This window comes from Sitophilus oryzae, unplaced genomic scaffold (assembly GCF_002938485.1).
Source record: "Sitophilus oryzae breed Bouriz unplaced genomic scaffold, Soryzae_2.0 scaffold_1297_pilon_pilon, whole genome shotgun sequence".
NCBI classification, from domain to species: Eukaryota; Metazoa; Arthropoda; class Insecta; order Coleoptera; family Curculionidae; genus Sitophilus; species Sitophilus oryzae.
The window spans coordinates 9,437,212-9,459,935 of record NW_022145945.1 but is presented as its reverse complement, the minus strand read 5'-3'; the positions used below and the strand labels follow the sequence as shown (position 1 = coordinate 9,459,935).

At 33.0% G+C, this 22,724-nt stretch overlaps 1 protein-coding gene and 1 long non-coding RNA gene across 7 annotated transcripts in view; both read left to right on the top strand.

Moving 5' to 3' along the window:
- LOC115874725 (protein kinase C and casein kinase substrate in neurons protein 1) overlaps positions 1–22,724 on the top strand; it is a 65,675-nt gene that overhangs the window by 22,051 nt on the left and 20,900 nt on the right. For 2 of the 6 annotated variants that reach the window (XM_030889983.1, XM_030889982.1), the window contains exons 1-3: positions 1,457–1,509; positions 4,340–4,372; positions 8,197–8,394. In XM_030889983.1, coding sequence (XP_030745843.1) covers positions 1,472–1,509; positions 4,340–4,372; positions 8,197–8,394 — 269 coding nt within the window. In that variant the 5' untranslated portion in view covers positions 1,457–1,471. Of the gene's footprint in view, positions 1–1,456; positions 1,510–4,339; positions 4,373–8,078; positions 8,114–8,196; positions 8,395–22,724 lie in introns of those variants that run through there. The other 4 variants (XM_030889987.1, XM_030889985.1, XM_030889984.1 and 1 more) reach the window with 3 other exon arrangements.
- LOC115874726 lies at positions 17,675–20,936 on the top strand. Its single transcript, XR_004048883.1, has 3 exons — positions 17,675–17,905; positions 18,017–18,243; positions 18,720–20,936. It is a non-coding gene; the product is annotated as an uncharacterized LOC115874726 (long non-coding RNA).

Below are 22,724 nucleotides of genomic sequence, written 5' to 3'. Positions count from 1 at the left end.
CGAATAAAATAATATAATACCGAGGGTGTTATTTAAAAATCGAAAGTTATAGTTCCGGTGACACAGGAAGTGACGAAAAGCAATTGAATACGTCAATCAATCCTAATTAGTGTCGACTATACTAACGTACCAAATATAGTTTTTTTATCTGAAAAAATTAAAAAAGTTATAGGAGTGACCTACTTTTAAGACGCACCCGGTACAGTATATAGCTTCAGTAGCAAATATAGTATATACCTTCAGTAGCAGTTCTGCAATCAAAAAAGTTCTAATAGCTCAAAGAAAAATAGTTAAATCCTGTTAAATGTGGGTCAATTCATGATTTGTCAGGATTTAAAATAAAGTATCGATATGTATTTAGATATCGATATTTGTTGACATCTCTAGTTCAGCAAAATTTCGATATATTTTTTTTATGTCTCCAAGGAGCTTTTTAGAGAAATACCGAAAAGCAATTACTTAAAAAACAATATTTTTGGACGTCTCTACAGACCCCACCTAATTACCGCATTTAAAACACCAATTTTTTTTCTTTCTAGAGTTTAGCCCGTGTACATTTCAATAATCCACCATATCGTAACCTCATTATTTATTAAAATCGATCCCGGGTCGATAGAGTTTATTCTAAGCCAATTAGAGTTTTATTGATACTTGTAAAACCCTATGTTAGCGCGATTAAGAGTGCCAGTAAGAGTTCCTCTTAATCTGTATTTAATTTGTTTAATTTCGCATTATAAGCTGGTGTTATTTCTTTTTGTAATATTATAATGTTTGTTGGTGTTTATGTTAGCGGTGAGGTATTATTTTAGAGGTAAAAATGGAAGTTGAAAGTCGAAAAAATTTGTCGAGGGGATAGTTACCCTTAAGTCTATTCTGGATTAAGATATATTTCTGTTTGTGGAATTTTCAGTTGATTGTTCGTGTTTGTTTTTGTAACAGCTTCGCGTACAATTTGCCGTTCTTTAGTAATCAGTTATCGAGTGTAGTATAAAAAATAATTATTCATGTAACTGGTGCAGTGGTTAGAAAACCTGAATTTGATCGCATAATTATATCACACATTCGAACGTATATAGCTTTTACTTGATTATGTAAAATCGAAAATATTGGAATAAATTTTGCTTTCACACACTTAACACAAAATTGTAATTAATTAGTTTAAAAGTGAGCACGGAAATCTAGACAGATAACGGCTTTTTATTTGAACAAAATCCGAAGCTACTGTTAAACGGCCAAGGTCGCTAATCTAAATTTAATTTTCTTTCCATTGTAAAATTGTCTCGCATTATTTTTTATCAACAATGTAACAGCATCTCTTTCATAGGTAATACGTTTGATGTCACATGTTTGATTCAGTTTGAAGTTAGGCATGGCGACGAAATTGTATTTTTCTTGATAAATCGTTTTTGGTGAATAGATTGCTTTTTTTCGGTAAAAGTCGGTAAAATAATCGGACATTTCTGTTTTAAGCATGATTTTCCCGAAATTTTGTCCATGTAACCTCAATCTGTAAGTACACAACAATAAAAAAACTTTTAGTACAATATAATCGATAAAGAACGACATCGTAGTGGCCAGTGATTAAAAGTCTTCAGATCGACAGCAACAGAGTTAAAAAGGTTTTGTGATCGAGTTGGTTTGAACTTTGGCAGTTAGAAATTTTAATTCAATTTTACAGTCAATTGAATGATTTTTCTGTTACATACATAGTAAGCTTGATCATAAAACTTTTTGTTCATATTCTAGCCGAGTATGTTATTCATATTCTAGCCGAGTTATTTTTATGGCGGTTTTACACCAGACAATTTATTTGACTGAAAAAAAAATAAGTACTAAAGTTTGTCATACGACATGGTACTTGACATTTACAGTGATTGTTTTGATTCTGAGCTGAATTTTTGGTATTTTTTGGATGTTGTCAGTGGGAATCTTCTCTTGTTGGACGGAACTTGGATCCGGATCTTGGAACTGTTAATCCGGAAACTTAAGCAACATATTCTGCAGATTAAAATAAGTAAAACATTTTGTATAAATGTATAGGTATGTCCTAAAATGCTTAGTTTTAGAGATACAGGGTGTAGAAGTTTCATTTTTATTTCGATTTTTTTGTCCAAATAATTTCTGAAGTAACATTAATATTTGGATTAAAATTGGTATCTGGGAGTTTTTTGGCATGCGAAATTTGATTTGATATCAATATTCCTCGTATTTGTAGGGGGCACCTACATGTGTTTTAACTGTTTTGAAGAGTAAGATTTATCATTTCAGCCTAATAACTATTTAGTCAACATGTTTAATTTATGTCAATGATGACAGATTGATAATTTCGGTCCAAATATCTCGAGAACCATTAGTCGTAGCGATTTTTACCAAGATACTTTTTTTACGTATAAAACGTCATAAATGTATATTTTTTTACTCAGTAGTTTTATACAGATATGGACAAAAAGTTATTACTCCTCAAACCAGTTAAAAAAATCAAATTTCTCATGTTAAAAAATTCCCATAAAGTAATTTGCATCCAAATATTGACGATGCTTCAGAAATTATTTGAAAAAAAATCAAAATAAACATGAAACATACACCCTGTATCTCTGAAACTAAGCATTTTATGAACTTAGAATACATTTACAAACAAAATTTTTTACTTATTTTTATCTGCGGAATATGCTGCCGAAATTGCCGGAATACAGTTCGGACCACCCTGTAGAATATTAACTAACGTAACTCATTTCAAACACAAAATTACCTTGCAGAATGATGCAGCATAATTATATTTAATAATAAAGGTTTTAGTGAAACAAATTTTAAATTAATACAAATAGATTCACATTTTAAATCAATACAAAAAAAAAATATATTTTTTTTTGTTTATACTTTTATTATATAAATCATTAACTTCATATTAATGAACAGCTAAAATTATAATACACCATAAATGCAAAATAGATATTTTTGAGCTGTTGTATATCCTTTTCGCCAAATAAATGAGCTGGTGTAAAACCTCTTTGATGAAATAAATTATTTATTTTCGCGAATGCTTTTTCTGCTTTACCATAATACTTATAGTCTGGTAAATAGGGACACAAAAAAAGACCCAAGACCCACTTTGACTTTTTCGGTGGATTGTGTACCTTTTGGGAGTAGTTCAGGGGAAAACTTGTAGCACCGCCAGCTTTGGCCGAAATAATGGCCCCAACTGGCCCAAAAATCAGTTTTTGCAAATATCTGTCAAAATATGTAATTATTTACAAATTTTTTCTTGGAATAAAAAATGAAGCTTAGGTCATTATCTATACAAAAAATGTCTTGACCTTTTTTTCGTAAGGTCCTGGGAAACGTTTAAAATGGCTCTGATGGGTCAAAGAACGGCGTTTCCGCCAATATTGGCCGAAAATTGACATGTAGATGATTTTCATGATCGCCAAATGGAAAAAAATGGAAAAAATACCACTGGAAAGGTAAACCTTTAAGCTTTCCATTTATGTAAAATAGAAACCAATTCCACTATTCATAATTACGCGATTTTTTTTTGTTTACGACACTTTCTGGAAATCCCCTCAAAACAAACGGAATAAGCCACTCACGAATATTTGTTTTTTTTATTGTTAAAATGTGATTAAACAAATATTTCAAACTTTCTGAGTTGCTTAAAGAGACTCTAAGAACTAAGAACAACTCTTAAAAAAACCTTGACAAATAAGCTATTAGGTATTAGTGAAAATATGAAAAAGTTTGTAAAAATCTGAGAATTTTTGGGTTAAGGAATGTTTGCCCGGTTTTTCTATTATTATAAAATATGACAAAATTCAAACAAGTTCCAAAATGTGATTGCTGTTGATTCTACCTTTTAAATGAACTTTGAATCATCAAGAAATATTAAATTTTAACCGAGTTATTGAACAATTTGTCCTATCAATCAATGATACGCTTATCAAAATCTATCTTCGGAGCGTTAAGACTTGGAGAGAAAATTCAGGGATTTTCGATGCGGAATATCGCGAAAGCAACTAATTCTACGTACAAAATGGTAAGGACCTTTTTCGTAGGTAATTAGGTTAGGTAAAGCTTCATTTTTTATTCCAAGAAAATTTTTGTAAATTGCATATTTTGGCAGATGTTTGCGAAAAACTGATTTTTGGGCCACATGGGGCCATTTTTTCAGCCAAAGCCAAGCACGGTGTTACAATTTTTTTCCGTAAAACTACTTCTCAAAAGGTACACAATACGCCTGAAAAGTCCCTGTCGACTAATTAGGCCGTGGTTTCAACCTTCATTTACTGGACTATACATAATTAAATAATAAATAAGGATTAAACTATTTCTTTTTTATTTTAAGGCAGGTGTTTAACCTCTCATCTTTGCGTGAGTGGTAAGTTGTTAGCTTATGCCACGCTTTACCTACTCTAGATTATATACAGAGCGTTTAATTTTATTTATTTATTTATAACTGTATACACAAGGTGATCGTAAATCAGTTTATTAAACAAACTAAAATGTAAATATTACCTACATCTTAACTTAGGTTCATTCACTTTAGATAGTTTAGATAATTCTTTTGATAATAAGTACTTTCCCACTGAAGAAAATATAAATTAATAATAATAGCTCCCGTATATAGCGTTTAACGCCTTGGGAGTAGCAAGGTACAGCTTGCCATACTAGAGCCGTTCGGTATACAAGGAAGGTAATGTGGCTAGCACTACGCTTCAACCGCCTATTATTACCTCAGGATTGTGAATCCCAAGAACTCATTTAAGGCTGAGTCGACCTAGGTACCCAAACTATTTTTATTTTAATAAAAATAGTCGGCTGATGAAATGCCGGGTGTGGAAATCGAACCCACTATCTTCAGATTGGTAGACGAGAGCCTGGACCTCTACGCCACCGGGTACCTTATTAGAAAATATAATTTAAAATCGAAAATATTTATACACAATGTTTTGACAGATATCCAGAAGAAGAAAACCGTGATATGATATTATCATAATCTTGTATATAGGCACTTTTTTCTATATGAATAACAGTAAATGAATTTTGGACTTTCCTGTCTTAGATTTTTTATTCACTTAGTACCATACTTATATCACGGCACATAAAACAATCGGCACGCCAACTCTACTCAGATTCCATTGTTTAAAATTTCTATAAAATTTGACCTTGTCGGCGCCATTATCGTTTCCTAGTCAGGGCCGGATTAAAACGTATTAAAAAATTTCTCAGAAAATACGACAGGGTCGTATTAAAAAAATACTGTAATTGACTGAAACTGAATTTTATTTACAATACTTTTGTCCAAACAAATGAATCGTTAACCGCGCATACTTCTCGAAAAGTAAAAATGAAAAAATCAATTAAATATTTCACTGTAGAGAATAGACAATTAAAATTAAAAAACATGCAACTAACAAAAACATGCCAGGAGTTACAAACAAGAATTAAAAAAATACCAATAAAATATTTATTGAACAATATAAAGAGGCTACGTACAAATTATGCCCATCAATGGGCGTAGCAAATGTTATTAATATTCAAATTTCACAAATTAATAAATCACAACCAAACCTAATAGGATCTCTAGGAAACAGAAAGAAACTTTTATTGAACAACAAAAATAAAACTACTAAAACAGATTATATTACATAATAATAATAATAGCTCCCGTATATAGCGTTTGACGCCTTGGGAGTAGCAAGGTACAGCTTGCCATACTAGAGCCGTTCGGTATACAAAGGAAGGTAATGTGGCTAGCACTACGCTTCAACCGCCTATTATTACCTCAGGATTGTGAATCCCAAGTGCTCATTTAAGGCTGAGTCGACCTAGGTACCCAAACCATTTTTATTTTAATAAAAATTGTCGGCTGATGAAATGCCGGGTGTGGGATTCGAACCCACTACCTTGAGATTGGTAGACGAGAGCCTGTACCTCTACGCTACCGGGCACCTATTGGCAACTATATTACATAAGAAACGAAAATAAAACTAGAAAAACTAAATATATCACATAATAAACAAAAATAAAACAACAAAAACAAAATATATCACTCAAGAAAAAAATCAAAATAAATTAAGCCGCACGCTACTGACTCGAATCTGCCGTAACTGTGTGTTGTCGATGAAAAAACTACGACACTGGTTACTTTCTGTTGATGGAAACCCAAATGGCGGCGTGCGCGAGGATATGCGCGTAGCGTTCCCGCCAAAGCGAGTTAGCCTGCCGTGTGATTTATATGTCGTGCTTATATTATGTATTTCAATAACAAATTCATCACTGTCTTATAAAAATTTTAGTGTATACTTGTATACTTACGGACAGTGATGCATCTGTCTAAATTATTGTTCATAATAAATAATCTGATCCGACTTTGTTTTATTTATTTATACAGGATGAGTCTTAAATAAGTGCAAATATTTTCAGGGCTGGTAGATCTCGACAAAAGAAACGTATTTTCTCTTTACCGTTTTTCAAGTAGGTCCAAAATAACAGTCATTTTACTTTGAAAATTAAAAAGGTGATTTTTTTCTTAAATTCTGGGAACCCCTGGATCTTTTCTGGGGTTTCTTTCTTGTAAATTTAATCTACTACCTATGTTGCCATATTATCAAGAAATCATGTTTTTTAAAAATTTACGAAAAATCCTCATTGAAAACACGTGTTTCTGGGGTCGAAATAATATAATACCCCTAAATTAACTGCCACTTGCGGTTAAACCAGAACTGTCAAAAATCAAAAAGTGGCAAAAAAGTTATGAAACACATTCAAATTTGTATCTAATTTATAACGTTTAATGAAACAGTTGCATGAAAACCCTTATATTTATGTACCATACGATCGAAAAAAGTCAAGAGATGGCTTGGAAATGAAGTTTGCTGTCATTCTATATGTAAAATTATATGGGGAAGGAATGTTATCGATCGCGCGTCATTTCCAAGCCAACTGAATGTCGTTTTTTTGTTCATACAGTATACTCGTATAGTTGGATAATATCATAGCTTCATTTTCATGCATTCATCATTATCCGACGATACACGATATTAATATTATTGGTTGAATTTAAAAACTTCGATTGGTTAGAAAATTATGCAGTTTTATATATACGGATATACGATTTGCTTGTGATTGGTGTTATTTATCATATTTTCATTTCCATAACGATTTCGCTGTTTTACTTGTATTGTAAGAGTTAGCAACGTTTTCGAGAGAAAATTTTAAGAAAGTTGGTACTTTAATATATCTTTTGCTATGCTCTCCTGAATAGAGTGACCGTCTGGCTACCGGTAGACGTTGGCGTTCACTACTGCGCATCATATCTGTATTCAACATCTGTTCATTACTGCGCATCACAAATTCCCCTTGTATTTGAGGAACTAAGGAGGCTAGGACAAACCTGTGTGTAGCATATTTAGTTTCATAAAAAAGTAGCAAGGTAATGTGAAAATCGCATCATTGTATCTCTATTCATAAACGAGAAGTCCAATAAAACACACGAAAATGGGATACCCTGTAAAAATGTGATGCGCAGTAGTCTACCGGTAGCCAGACGGCCCGCACTTTGGCCAGGAAAGCTTCGCAAAAGATATATTAAAGAACCAGCTTTCTTAAAATTCTCGTTTTCCCTACGTTGCTAGCTCTTGTACTATTATATTTTTATTAAGGTTAGATTAAACTTGTCAAAAAAGTGTCAAAACGTCTGTTATCATACGATCTTTCTCCGTTGACGGGCTGGAGTAAAAAATTTACGTATGAAAATGGCGGTGAAGGCGCTATGACCAATCAGAGTGCCGATGCCGCGCCGCGCCGTCAGACCATCGTATCAATGGGTAATGGACACATGAAAATCAAGCTTAATACATCGATATAGTTTTTAATCATTTTATTATGTTATCTTTTCTGACTGCCTCAGAAAAATAAGTAAACCTAGATAATTTTTTTTGCTTTATAATATTATGTAAATAAATAAAAGGAAAAAATCAATCTAATCATACATCTTCTCTCTGACAATCTTGGTTTTATCACCTCACTTGAATATAATAATTATATCGCAATCGATTACAAATCCATTTTATTTATATTTATGTTAGTGCTGTAATATGATTACCTATTACCCTGAGTAAGAAACAATACAGAAATAAATTAGACGCTCTGTAAATTGAACCAACGGACTGATTTGACTCTTCCCTTTTTGTTTTGTAGGTGTGGCAGCCTAAAGATGTCGCACCACAGCGATGATAACATGCTTATCGCGACCAGCGATTCCTTCTGGGAGCCGGGGAATTACAAGAAGACCACCAAGAGGATAGAAGACGGTTATAAGCTGTGCGCGGATCTCATGACCCTGGCCAATGAGAGGGCGGAGATAGAAAAGAATTATGCCAAAGCTCTGAAAGCATGGTGAGCATATACTATTTGTTATGTTTATCTGTGTGTTATTGTTAATGCTTTGAAATTGAAAATAAATTAAATTTTGACAAATATTCGGATATTTTACGGTTAAAAGATATTGTAGATAGTAGATTATAGGAGGACATACTACATATCTCATCATACAGTCTCATGGCTTTGACAAAAGCCGGCATTTGAGACGGGTTTACAGAGGTTAGTTCTCCATCTCCAATATCAGTCATACCAAAGTTTATGGGCACGAATGGTTGTCGTTTCAGCGCACTGTGGGAAAAATGGGGAAACACCATTTTCCCTACAGAATCTGCATTTGCCGTTGTTTCTTAGCTTCAATCTACTGAGGTATTCATTGAGGAGACAATGTTCTGTTAAAAACCCCGTGACAATCCGAAGGTTATTCTTAAGGAGGGCGCGCACTATGTGAATGGGTATCGGCTCGAGCGAGCGGCACGTAATTTTCAGTTTACCTTGAAATAAATGTAAGCCCGCGCACCGCATTAGATCGGTGCGCTTCGAGCTATCGGCGCCATTCGAGCTATCGGCGCCATTCGAGCTATCGGCGCCATCAGGCGGAATCAGAGAATGCATTGGAGGGGGACGAATAGTCTACGCCGAACGACTGTTTTTAGTGGAGCGGTTTTACATTAAACATTTCCGATGAATTATTAATCGAAAGTGTACGAGACCACATCATACTTAATATACGGTTTTTTATAAAAAATTCTTACAAGCACGTAACCCATATTGTTTAATACACTTATTCAATAACTGAATTAGAAAACCTTCCGATTAAACCCATTTATTTATCATCTCGTTTTGAGTATCTCACATTATTATGGAAATCTAATTTAAATATCGTCAAAAAACTTATCATATTATTTAATTTTTGGTTTGTTTTGACGTTAGTAATAGCCTTTTTCGGGTTCTTGTTATTACCGATTCTGAACCGCGCTAGAGCTCTGCAGCGCATGCGCAAATGAAATAATGTCTTCATATTTTCTTCTGCGCATACCTATCACAGTTCTAGGACGGTTCAGAATCGGCAATAACAAGAACCCGAAAAAAGCTAATAACAGCTGATAAATAATGTTACTATGTTGACCGCTCCATACAAGGTACAAATAGAGAAAATAATATTTATGTTTAAATAAAATATTTGTACATATATCTACCGTATGATAAAAAACGGCGTCCAGTTGGATGGGAAATGACGATTGATGACATTTGACAAGAAATGACACTGACCTTCATTTCATGGCCATCGCTGATGCCGTTTCTTTTCGATCATACGGTTCTATAAAATAAGAACTATATATTTTTTCTTTTTTTAATTTTCTTTGACTTTTTTATTATATTTTAAGGTTTTAAAATCTTGGTTTTAAGTCAGTAGTGAATAAAACGAAACTTTTGTTTACATTTTGTTTAATTATTGACGTTTCGACCAATTTTAATTCGGTCTTCTTCAGAATCTATAATATACAATACAATTTTATCACTAACAATGTGTTTAATATATAATTTTTTCTTACCACAAACGTAGAAAATTATTTATACGTATATTATAGATTCTGAAGAAGACCGAATTAAAATTGGTCGAAACGTCAATCATTAAACAAAATGTAAACACAAGTTTCGTTTTATTTACTACTGACTTAAAACAAAGATTTTAAAAACTTACAATAAAAGCTATATATAAATGTTTGTAATGACACTTATTTAGATTAAAAAACTAAAAATAGAAGTTTTATTTGACTATTTTTCATATCTAGCTTTGTTTTTAAAGAACAAATTAAACCCTTTTGAATGATACCAAATTTGTTAAAATCGGTTAAGCTAAGAGTCATGTAGTATATTTTATCCCCATCTTCCACTCTATTTCACTAATTTTATGTGGTTTGTTAAGATCTAAATATATTAATGTGTGTTTGGTTAAGATCTAAATAATATTAATTTCCATCACAAAGCATAAAATATAAAAAGTTGCATAATTGACTTTGAAATAGTAATAATACTTTATAATTTTTTGAAATGCCGAATGAATTTGACTAAATTTGAATAAACTTCTCCTTGTTTATGCTCAAATTTATGCTGGTGACGTACTCTCGACCGTCGATCGTGCGGCTCCAGTGCGTGGCTACAATCGACTTTCCGACCGGTCGCGGTCGTGCCGCTCGCTCTCGCCGATACCCCTTCAGTGCGCGCGGAGCTTTAATTAAATCAAGGAAAATCTTTGATTTTTTTATTATTAGTATTAGACCGTTGGAGGATTCCTATTCCAGGTTACAAATAGTTCCTCTCTATAAGTTGTAAGCATCTTTCGATAGCATGTTAAAAGATATACTTATACAGGGTTCTTCACCACATACGACACGGAGTATTGTAGCTAAACGATTAGATTGCAAATGACAAATGGGCTAGTAATATTATCGTTTTTAGCACCTATACATTTTATGCATTTGTTGCTTTAAAGACAATTTAAAATGTCAATATTCCATCGGTGTATTGATAAATGTGGTCTAAATTATAAGAAAATGCATTTTCTACGAAAACTTGAGGGGATAGGTAAAAAATGGTATAATACAATTTGATAGACAATTAAATTGTGCATCTGATTTTCCAAAAATATACAGTGTGTTCCATTTAAACACGCTATTGCTATTTAAAGCTAGAAATTATTTAAAATAAATTTTTAGACACTCTGTATAAGGTAGTATTATGTTTATTATTGCAACACAATAACTAATCAATAAATAAACTTTAGTAAATATTTAGTATTAAAAACTTTGAAACCCTGCGAGAAATGAAGCCTTAAAATTTATATTGCAATTTCACTAAATTGAAAATATTTCAAAAACGGTAAGATTTAAGTGTGATAAACCTTAATCAAATCCACCTTTATTTTAATCGTAGAAACTAAAAATGTAATAATATACAGGGTGTTCTATTTAAGAAAATACAACTTTGATGTTTTTTATTTATTTGGGACACTGTATCTTATAAAAATATTTTGTAGCTCTAATAGTCTTTCAACGAACCCAAAACTTAGAATTTGTAAAATTTAATCGTTTAGCTACAATACTCCGTGTCGTATGTGGTGAACAACCTTGTATATGATATTAATATATTGTATTCATTCAAAAAAGTAATACTTTAAGGTAACGTCCCCTTTTTGTTGTTATGATTAATTTGGATCACAGCTTATTTATAACCAGCCTACCGACTTTCTATTAGGGTGTGTTTATGTTTGAGCTGCGATAAACGATAAAAGCAGTGATAAAAGCGATATACAAGAGTTGCGCAAAATTCACTTCTATAATGTGCCGTTCATAGTGGAGCTGTGATACTAACAACGATCTCTGCTTTGCAAGTAGACGTTGAGACCAAATGAGTGATTCTGAAGAGGAATTATTTTTAGCTTCAAATGCTGTTAAATATTATATTGTTAAACATGCAGATAAAAAACGCAAATTCTGTGCACACCCAATAGACACCAGAAGATAAAAGTTTGGAGAATTTCACAATTTCAATCTATTATGATGGTTTTTATTTGTTGGGTCCGACAAGGCAGGTCTAATAAATATTTTACTTATTAAACTGTCGGTATTCATGTCGATCACCCTTGATATAAAAGCAAAGAAAATAGCCAAAACAATTAGCGCTGCTCTTATCGCTGCTCAATTGCCAAGCGTGTCTCGACGCGTTGCTCCAAATATAAACACCTACATATAAATTAATATAATAATATTATTTGCTTCGCTACTATCGCTGCTCTTATCGTTTATCGCCGCTCCAACATAAACGCACCCTTATTTGCATAGAAATTCGCGTAACTACCGAGTATTCGCTCGATTGAAGCTTCGTTTAATAAAACGATAGGTCCTGTTTTTGTGTACAAGAATAGGAGCAGTAGTCAGACGAATACTTAAATAACCAGCTTGTTACTGAACAAGCTGTGTCTGAGTTCTGAGTTGAGCCTATTTTGTTTATGTGAATTTCTAACTAAATTATTTCTCTATTACCATGTGTTTGATTTTAAAAGAACTATTACAGTAACCAAGCGAGAATGTGTTAATTATATTATCTGATAAGTGAATTGATAAAACTATTTACTATTGTCAATAGAGAGTCTATGTTGTTACGTGACGCCAAAGGACAAAGCTTAACAACCTTTCCAAACAACTTGTTAAACACAGGTAAAAGACCTTGTATCTGTCATATGAATTCACAGTAAATTGTATTTTCTGTCATTTTTTGAATGTCGTCCTGTCGAAATCTTCCCTGAATCACTCGATAGACTATAATTTTCCATTTTTCCATTTATTTCTTCCATTTTTTTTAAAATTAAACAAGAGCTCCTATTTATTTGAATATAAGTGGCTGCTGAAGATTTTTTTCTATAATTTGATAACAATAAATCAATTTTGATAATAATCATAGAGTTAAATGTAAATTTTTAATGCAGGTAGGGAGTGAACTCATTTGATTTGACATTACGTCAGAATTATGGAATCTGTTGAATCTCTATCAAGTCAGAATTCAGAATATTGAAATTTACTGGTTTATTGGTTATATGGCAATATAGCAAATATTTTTTTCTCACGTTTTACGTAGACTTGTCCAATAACATTTTGGCATCATTGCTATGAAAATGTAGTAGAAATGATATAATATACCTATAAAGATAATAACTTATCAGTTGATAATGTATCTGATGAACTGCAGTGATTCAATAATTAGATTGTTAACGAAAAAATGGAAATTAATAATAAAATAATGTATAGATATAAAAATATTTTTGGAAGTGTTTTTAAAAATGTACACAAAAGCATATTCTTTTCAGTATGTCATACATGTGCATATATAATACAGTATACCATACACTGTGCTGAAATTATACAATTTTAAACAATTAAAAGTCTGCAAATTTAAGAAAAATGGAAAACTAAACTCTAAGTTTATTTTAATATTATAACATAAATATATTTATTTTTGGTAGATTTTTTTTTTATTATTAATAAGGCTTCGACATCCAAGGTCATTTCGCCTATTATAGAGACATTACTTCAACAGTAAGTGTAAAATAATAACAAAAACAAATTATATAGGTATAAATGTATAAATAAACATCTTAATATAAATATAACAAACAGGTAAGAGTATAGGGTACAGCACAATTTTTTAAGTATAACACGAACACTTAATATATACAAATATAAAAACGCACAAGTAAATAAATAAATAAATAATCAAATAATCTAATAAATAATATATAGGTATAAATGTATAAATAAACATCTTAATATAAATATTAAAACAAACAGGTAAGAGTATAGGGTACAGCACAATTTAATAAATAAATAAATAAATAGAACAAACAGACAAACAAATAATCAAACAAATAAATAATTTGCATAGATACATAAATATCTAGATTTTCAAATTTCGTTAAACAGATTTACAGCTTTTAAGAAGTTTAAACAATTAGCAATTGACTGTTTATCTTTTAAGTTTTCTCCGTATGGTCTCACGAGATTAAACAGGTGTCTTTGGGGTTCATACCTTGGGCAATCACAAACAATGTGTTTGACTGTCAGTCTGACCTGACAATCCGCACACAGAGGTGCATCTTCCCCAGTAAGTACGTGTTTGTGCGTCAGTGCGGTATGACCAATGCGAAGTCTGTGAGTCTTGGTTAAACTGGTTCGATCTAATTCAACACGTAGATATTTACCATAAGCCAGTGGCTTTATCCTATATAAATTCTTGTTTAGATTTTGCCACCTTCGTTCAGAATAATAGATTTTAGATAAGCTTAGTAATCGGAAGGTTTAACCATTGTAACATCTACTACATCTTTTGAACTGGCTTCCTGGGCAGCATTATCCACTTTTTCGTTACCAGCTATTCCTACATGGCTTGGAACCCACAATAATGTGAGTTTATAACCTCTCCTTGTTAGATCATGAATCAATATTTGGATATTTTGTGTCATAGGACCTTTAGTAAATATATCTAAGAGACTTTCTAAGATGATCTTTGAGTCACAAACAATTAGACATTTAGAGGGACTATTCGATAAGGTAAGGAAAAGCAGAGCCTGCCAAAGTGCATATTGCTCTGCATAATAAATTGTGGAGATATTACTTAAGGTCCAAGAAAAAGTCTTGTTCTCGGTAGCGAAAGCTCACCCGACGCCATCATTAGTTTTGGATCCATCCGTGTAGATGACGAAATCTACATTCTCTCGATTCTTAATATCGAGGAGCTCTGCTGCCAGTGTGTATTTGAGATTTCACCTTTTTTAAATTGCGCCAATTCGAAATTTACTACAGGCGGAGGACACTTCCAAGGAGGAATTTCACTTGACTCAAGGCGTAATAATTGAGGTGGGTCTACTTCTCTAATTCTCAGATACTCCCTATACCTTCCAAAAGCTGATCTACTGAAGGGGTATTTTTGGTAGAAGTTTAAAATTAACGTAAATTATTCATTTTTTTTATTTGGTTTCCAATGTTTAGTAACTTTTTCCAACCTTTCCAAACCAAACCAAATATAATAATGTGAATAAACTTTTTTTACTTTTGATTAATTTTTTACGGCAAAGAGATTGAAAAGATTATATTTCAGTTGCAGTGTAGGTATTTTATTTACACTTAATAATTAAACGTCATTTCAATTGTGTCTTGCTATCTATAACCTTAATAATACTAACCAAATACAACTTAGATTCTAACTAAAAATTGGTAATAAATTGTGAGTAGAATTTTATAAATATATCTACATGTAATATGCTTTGTTTCATAGTTTATTAGTAAAGTATGAATATATTTAGCTGAATTTTTATTGTAAAATGATAGCAGTGTTATATTTATTACATTTTTAAAGGAACCGAGATTCAGTAACGCCTTTGTGAAGAATATTACCTACTCAATGTCCACTGAATTGGTACCGGCCGGTCGACTTAACTCAGAGCTATCGACAATTTTCACTTTACATAGAAATAAATGTAACCCCGCGGAAAGGACGAAAAATAACTTCGGACACTCCCTTTTCCGGGCACATTTGTCTGACACGAATTATTTTTTGACTGGGATAGTCGTTTATAAAAAAAACTGCGTCAAATACGACTGGAGAACGACAATTATGATAATTTTGGCATGGTCAAGCCCTAGACGTCATTACTTGGCCCATCTCTTTATTATTTTTTAATGGCGCTTACTGCCAGTTGGCCTGAAGACGGTTGTAATTTATTTTTATATTGAGTAAAAATTATTTTTAAATGATGCAGTTTAAAATTCGAGAAAACATATTTTTTTAGAAATGGGTTTGTGCTTTGGGTTTGTGTGTCTGGCAACGTCCTATCCTTTTTAATCTTTTTATAACAAGTCTATACTAACTAGTGTTAATTTTTGACAAGTTTTATGTCAATGTTTAGTAAATGATAACCTAACCATAAACATTAAAATATAACTGAAAATCATAAATACTTGTGTATGAGCAATACTAATGTGTAATTATTAGCCGACCATACCAACAGGTATGGTAGGCTATTAAGATCGACAAAAAAAAAGTTTTTTTAATTTCACTCAAAATTAGTTATTTGGGTCGTAAATGACTTAAATACAAAATATTTTCATGGTGTCCGTCTGTCCGTCTGTCTGTAACACGATATCTCAAAAACCGCTAAACCGATTTTAACCAAATTTGGCACAAAAAAACTGTGGCACCCAAGAATCTGGCAATTAGTTTTTGGTGGGGGTGGGAGTTTGTTAAGGGGTTAAAAATTTTAAAAAATCGTAACTCCAAAATTACAGTAGCTAGCGAAACGCGGTTTTCAATTTTAGATTAGTAATAATATTTTGCAACAAAATTTGTAATAACATCAAAATCAGTCAAAGTCAGTTTTTGAGATTAAAAAAATTGGAAAAATTCCTTTACTTTGAAACTAAAAGAACTGCCTACCAACAATTTTTATTTTTAGTATGGGCGGCTATACGTGCCTCCCGACGCCAATTTTTTTTTAATTTTGCATCTAATTGTTCAATGTTTGATTTTAAATTATGAAATTATTATTAATAGACTAATTGCATGTGCCTTGTTAGTAATAAGCTTTATTTAATTTTCTTCAATTTTGGCTACTTACTATAATATGTATTAGACTTATGTATTTTATGCATTTTTATATAGTTATATTAATAAAATACAGGGTGGTCCGAACTGTATTTCGGAAACTTCGGCAGCAGGTTCTGCAGATAAAAATAAGTAAAAAAATTTGTATAAATGTATGTCCTAAAACGCTAGATACAGGTTGTAGAACTTTCATTTTTGTTTCGATTGTTTTCAAATAATTTCTGAAGTAACGTCAATATTTGGATGAAAAGTCTGGGAGTTTTCTTTACGTAAAAAATGTTTCTTGGTAAAAATCGCTACAAGCAACCGTTCTTAGGATATTTAAAATGGAAATAGTCAATACATGTCATTATTGACAAAAAATAAACATGATGAGTAGATAGTTATTTGACTGAAATAATAAATTTGGGAGCTTTTTATTTTTTTAAATTAATCATAAACCTTTCTTCGAAAAAATGATGATAAAATAGTTTATGTTGAACTTTTGGCACAAAAACATTTCAAATTTATGATTTTAGTCTAATAACAGTTAAGGCAACATGTTTATTTTATGTCGATGATGACAGGTTAATTTCGATTCTAAATATCTCGAGGACCATTACTCGTAGCGATTTTTACGTGACTTTAAAGTAAGAGACTTTTTTTTACGTAAAAAACGTCGTAAATGTATATTTATTTACTCGGTAGTTTTATACAGGTACGGACGAAAAGTTATTACTTTTCAAACCAGTTAAAATATGTAGGTGGCGCCCTCACCAAGTAGAAGTCATATTGACATCAAAATCAAATTTCTGATGTCAAAAAACTCCCCGACAGTAATTTTCATCCAAATATTGACGTTACTTCAGAAATTATTTGGAAAAACTCGAAATAAAAATGATACTTCAGCACCCTATATCTTCGGAACTAAGCATTTTAGGACATACATTTATACGAACTTTTTTACTTATTTTTATCTGCAGAATGTAATGCCGAGGTTTCCGGGATACAGTTTGGACCACCCTGTATATTAATTGGCTGATTTGAGATTGTGCTGTTTATCGATTCTTTTTGGTGTACATTTATATTGATTTTAATTAGATTATCATTATTTTATGGAATAATATATACTGTATTGCATACATTATCGTTATCAATAGTGTGTCAACCGGCTGATGCCCGAAAATAAAAAATTGTTTATATGTTTTTGCTGCGATATAAATTATCGATCGGCCGGGCAGCGGGCGATGAGTATTTGTGTAGATAAGTTAGTTAGTATGTATTTGACGTTGTTTGGAATATTATTGTTTGTTAATAAATGTATTGTTATTGCTTATTTCGTGAGTGTATAATTTATTATTGTGAACCTGGACTAGCACAAATTGGCGACGAGGTAAATACTTAACAACAAATAATCACCTAGTAAATATATAGGTAAATAGTGCCTATTTAAAATAAAATGCACAAGTAAAAGCATAAAGTATTAAGAGTGCTGTAATTTTAGATATAAAGAGACCTAATACTACCAAATAAGGGAGTGGATTAAATTCTACTAAAATAGGAGTGGATTAAATTCTACTAAACAGGAGTGGATTCAATTCTACTACAAGAGTGGATTAAATTCTACTAAAGGAGTGGATTAAATTCTACTAGAGGAGTGGATTAGATTCTACTAAAGGAGTGGATTAAATTCTACTGAAGGAAAGCTGATTATTGAGACTAATAAGCACTGTAAGTGAAACAAAGTAATTTACAATAGTTAGTTGGTTCATAACGCTTTAATGTCATAAAAAAATGGCAATTTCATAAGCTATTATTCCTAAAAAAAATAGCTAGGGGTTAAAGCAATTTATTACATTATAAAAATATGATATATTTGGTTAACTATAATATTCTTTGATTTGGTGCATAAAGCTTTCAATATTATTTAAAAAAAAAAATATATGTATTTATACACATCTGGTTTTAATTTTACATTATGAAGTTTTAGTAATCTGGCGAATTTGTTTCCGGAGGAAATCTAATGCATGGTCATGGTCGCACTTTCATATTATGATGATCAATGTTTCTTGGGTTGTTAGGGGGAACTGTTGTCGCGTTTTGAGAATACCCGTGCGTCATCAATACACAAAAAAAAAAAAAAAAAAAATGAATAGGATGATTATATGTTATTGAAAATACTACAATAGAATAAATTTTATTCCTAGATATCCTCGGAAAAAAAAAGTGCAATGGATCAGTCGTCTATTAAACATTTCGCTTGTGAGTCTATAGACAAAGCTCTAATAGCTCTTGAATGGAGAAAATGGATTCGTTCAGTAAAGTTATATTTAGATGCAGAAGAAATTACAGATGTTGTAAAAAGGAAAAATAAATTATTACATCTTGGAGGTCCGCAATTGCAGGAAATTGCCTTTGGCTTGCCAGGCGCGGTTACGGAATATGACCCCACTATTAAAAATGATGTATTTAAAGCATTGGTAGATAGACTTAATGACCATTTTTCGCCTCAACAAAACCCTTGCTTTGAGAGACACGTATTTCGCAACATGAAACCCGCGGATGGAGAAAATTTAAATAGATTCCTTATAAGATGTAGAACACAGGCCGATAAATGTTATTTTGGCAACAGTGAACAAGAAGCTCGAGAAATCAGCATTAAAGACAAGTTAATTGATATGTGGGCACCGATAGATTTAAAACAGAAACTTCTGGAAAAGGAATCATCATTAAATGATATTATAGAACAATGTCAAATATATGAACAGACACGAAACCAAAGTGCCATCATGCACAAGAAAGACATTTTGTAACAAACTCCACTAGCGAGGCTCAAGTTAATCGAATTGAAGATTCACGGAAACGCAAACACTGGGAAATTACAAAAAGTCATGAGTGCACACGCTGCGGTGGAATCCACAGCTTAGATAAGAAAAATTGCCCTGCCATTAATACTACATGTCATCAATGTGGTCGTTTAGGACATTTTGCTAGAAGATGTAGGACAGAAAAACTTAAACGTACATTCGGTCAAAACACTAGCCGCCACCCCAATCCGCCGAAGACAAGAAGAATTAATTGCATCAACGAATCCAATGACGAAAGTCTCCCTTCTACTAGTGGTATCGGCAACTATGAATGTTTCGAAGTTACGAGTTCAAACCCTACTTGGATTGGACAGCAGCAATGGAATAATCTCGGTGATAATTGGAGGTGTCAGCATTGATATCTTAATTGATTCCGGAGCCTCGTGCAACATTATAAATGGACGTGATTGGGAAAAACTACTCGGAAATGGAGCTGCAATACTTGACATCCAAGAAGATGTAACTAATTCGATAAAAGCGTATGCTGCAAATACTCCGCTTTTTGTAAAATGCCAATTCAAAGCCCCAATACGCGTGGGCAATAGTCGTGAGCGTATTGAAACATTTGTGGTGGTAGAATCCGGTACAACCTCACTGCTGGGAAGACGCACATCGATAACCTTAGGAGTTTTAAAGTTGGGACTAGACTCCAATATTAATCATATTGAAAAAATTGAGCCTTTTCCGAAAGTTGCTAATATTAAAATAAAACTCACCATCAATCCAAATATAAAGCCAATACAACAACCAGTGCGTAGAATTCCAATTGCCGTTGAAGAAAAAGTGGAACAGAAGCTGAATGAAGCACTTGCCAGAGATATCATAGCCCGTACAAGGACCAAGCCCTTGGATTTCTCCCATGGTCATAGTCTTTAAACCAGATGATGATATTCGTATTTGCATCGACATGAGGAGAGCCAATGAAGCTATACTTAGAGAGAATTTTCCTCTTCCCACTTTTGAGAGCTTCATGACTAAACTGAGTGGGGCCACTTACTTTTCGCGCTTGGATCTAGCTAGTGCATATCATCAACTAGAATTGGAAGAAGACAGTCGATCAATTACTACTTTTATAACACATAAAGGATTATTTAGGTACAAACGGCTAATGTTTGGCATAAATTCCGCTCCAGAAATATTTCAGCGTATATTTCAAGGTATTTTGGCTCCTTGTCAGAATTATCTCAACTACCTCGATGACATAGTTGTTTATGGAGAAACTGAAGCTGATCATGACCGATATTTGAATAACTTACTGACGGTACTACAAAATTATAACATCTTGTTAAACGAAAAAAAGTGCCACTATAAGGTTAAACAATTGGAATTTTTAGGACATATTCTAACATCTTCCGGAATATTACCGGACCCAAAGAAGATTAAAGTTATTCGTGACTTTCGTGCACCGTTAAATAAAGGAGAAGTAAGGAGTTTTCTTGGCATGGTTACATACTTGGGAAAATTTATACCTAATCTGGGAACCCTGACCGAACCACTAAGACTATTAATAAGAAATGAAACAAAATTCAATTGGGGACAAATAGAACAAGAAAGTTTTCAAAAATTAAAAATGAATTGGTGAATTTGCCGACTCTGTCCTTTTTGATATGAAATTACGCACGCAATTGATTGCCGACGCCAGCCCAGTGGCCCTGGGCGCTGTGCTGCTACAGATTGATGGTGACGATCAACCACATGTAATCTCATTTGCAAGTAAAAAGCCTCACCGCTGTTGAACGGAGATACTCTCAAACTGAAAAGGAGAGTCTGGCATTGGTTTGGTCTGTCGAAAGATTTTATTACTACCTCGCTGGAATACAATTTGAGTTGATCACAGATCACAAACCACTTGAAGCGATTTTTAAACCAACTTCAAGACCACCCGCAAGGATTGAGAGATGGTTACTTAGACTCCAAGCTTTTAAATTTACTGTAAAATATAAATGTGGAAAATCAAACATCGCGGACCCCTTGTCGAGGTTATGCAAAATAGAATCGGATCCAACTTTTGATGAGCCGAACGAATGTCAGATTCAAACTATTATAACAGAAAGTATACCCAAAGCGTTATCAATATCCCAGGTAATTATGAACAGCAAAGTTGACCCAGACATCCCAGAAGTTATCGAGAAATTGGCAGGCAATTCATGGAACGTAAATGACAAAAGCGCGTACTACCCCTTTCGAATGGAACTCACTTCCATGGGACCACTACTACTAAGAGGAAATAAAATTGTAATCCCGAGAAATCTGCGAATTCAAGTGTTGAGGCTAGCACATGAGGGCCACCCCGGAGAATCGGTGATGAAGCGAAGATTACGTTCAAAAGTCTGGTGGCCACAGATAGACAAGGAGGCGGAAAAACACGTTAAAAGCTGTCGCGAATGCCTACTTGTATCACAACCGAGCAGACCTTCACCAATGGTAAGACAAATGCTTCCTTCAGGGCCATGGCAATACTTGGCAATGGATTATATGTCGGGAGAGCCAAATCAAGATCACCTACTGGTAATAATCGATTATTATTCCCGTTATGTAGAACCAATTTTTACAAAATCAACCACATCGTCAACGGTCATTAGAGCACTTGAAACGACCTTCTGTCGATTTGGTCTACCAAAAACTATTAAAGTAGACAACGCTACTAATTTCAATAGTGAAGAATTCAAAAAATTCTGCGAAATAAATGGCATTGAGATAGTGAATTCTCCTCCTTATTGGCCGCAGGCAAATGGGGAAGTGGAAAATATAAATAAATCACTAAAGAAACGGCTACAAATCAGTTACCTGAACAATGAGCGCGACTATCAACGGCAGATTATGGACTATATTACGATGTATAATGTTACACCTCATGGAACAACAGGAAAGTCCCCGTCAGAACTTTTATTTAACAGAAGAATAAAGGACAAAATTCCATGCCTAGAAGATATAAATATAGAAACGTTGGACGAAGAAGTTTATGACCAAGACCTAGTTCAAAAAAGATAAAGGAAAAAGAAGGGAAGATAGCAAAAGAAGAGCAAATGAAAAAGGAAATTAAACCAGGAGACAAAGTCGTGGTAAAGAATATTTTCTTTCCACATAAACTGACAGCGAACTTTAGTAACATAGAATATAATGTCCTACATCGAAATGGGAATGAGCTAACCCTATTCGGAGATGGAAAGACGATCAAGCGAAATGTTGCCCACGTAAAAAGGATACCGGACACCTCACCTACCGTAGATCTACCCGAAGCTCCTCCGGACCCCTCAACATCGAGTTCAACACTTCCATCAACCCAACCGACTTCAGAAGATACGACCACATCAGAGCCGCCCCCGGCTGGAGGCCAACACGAAG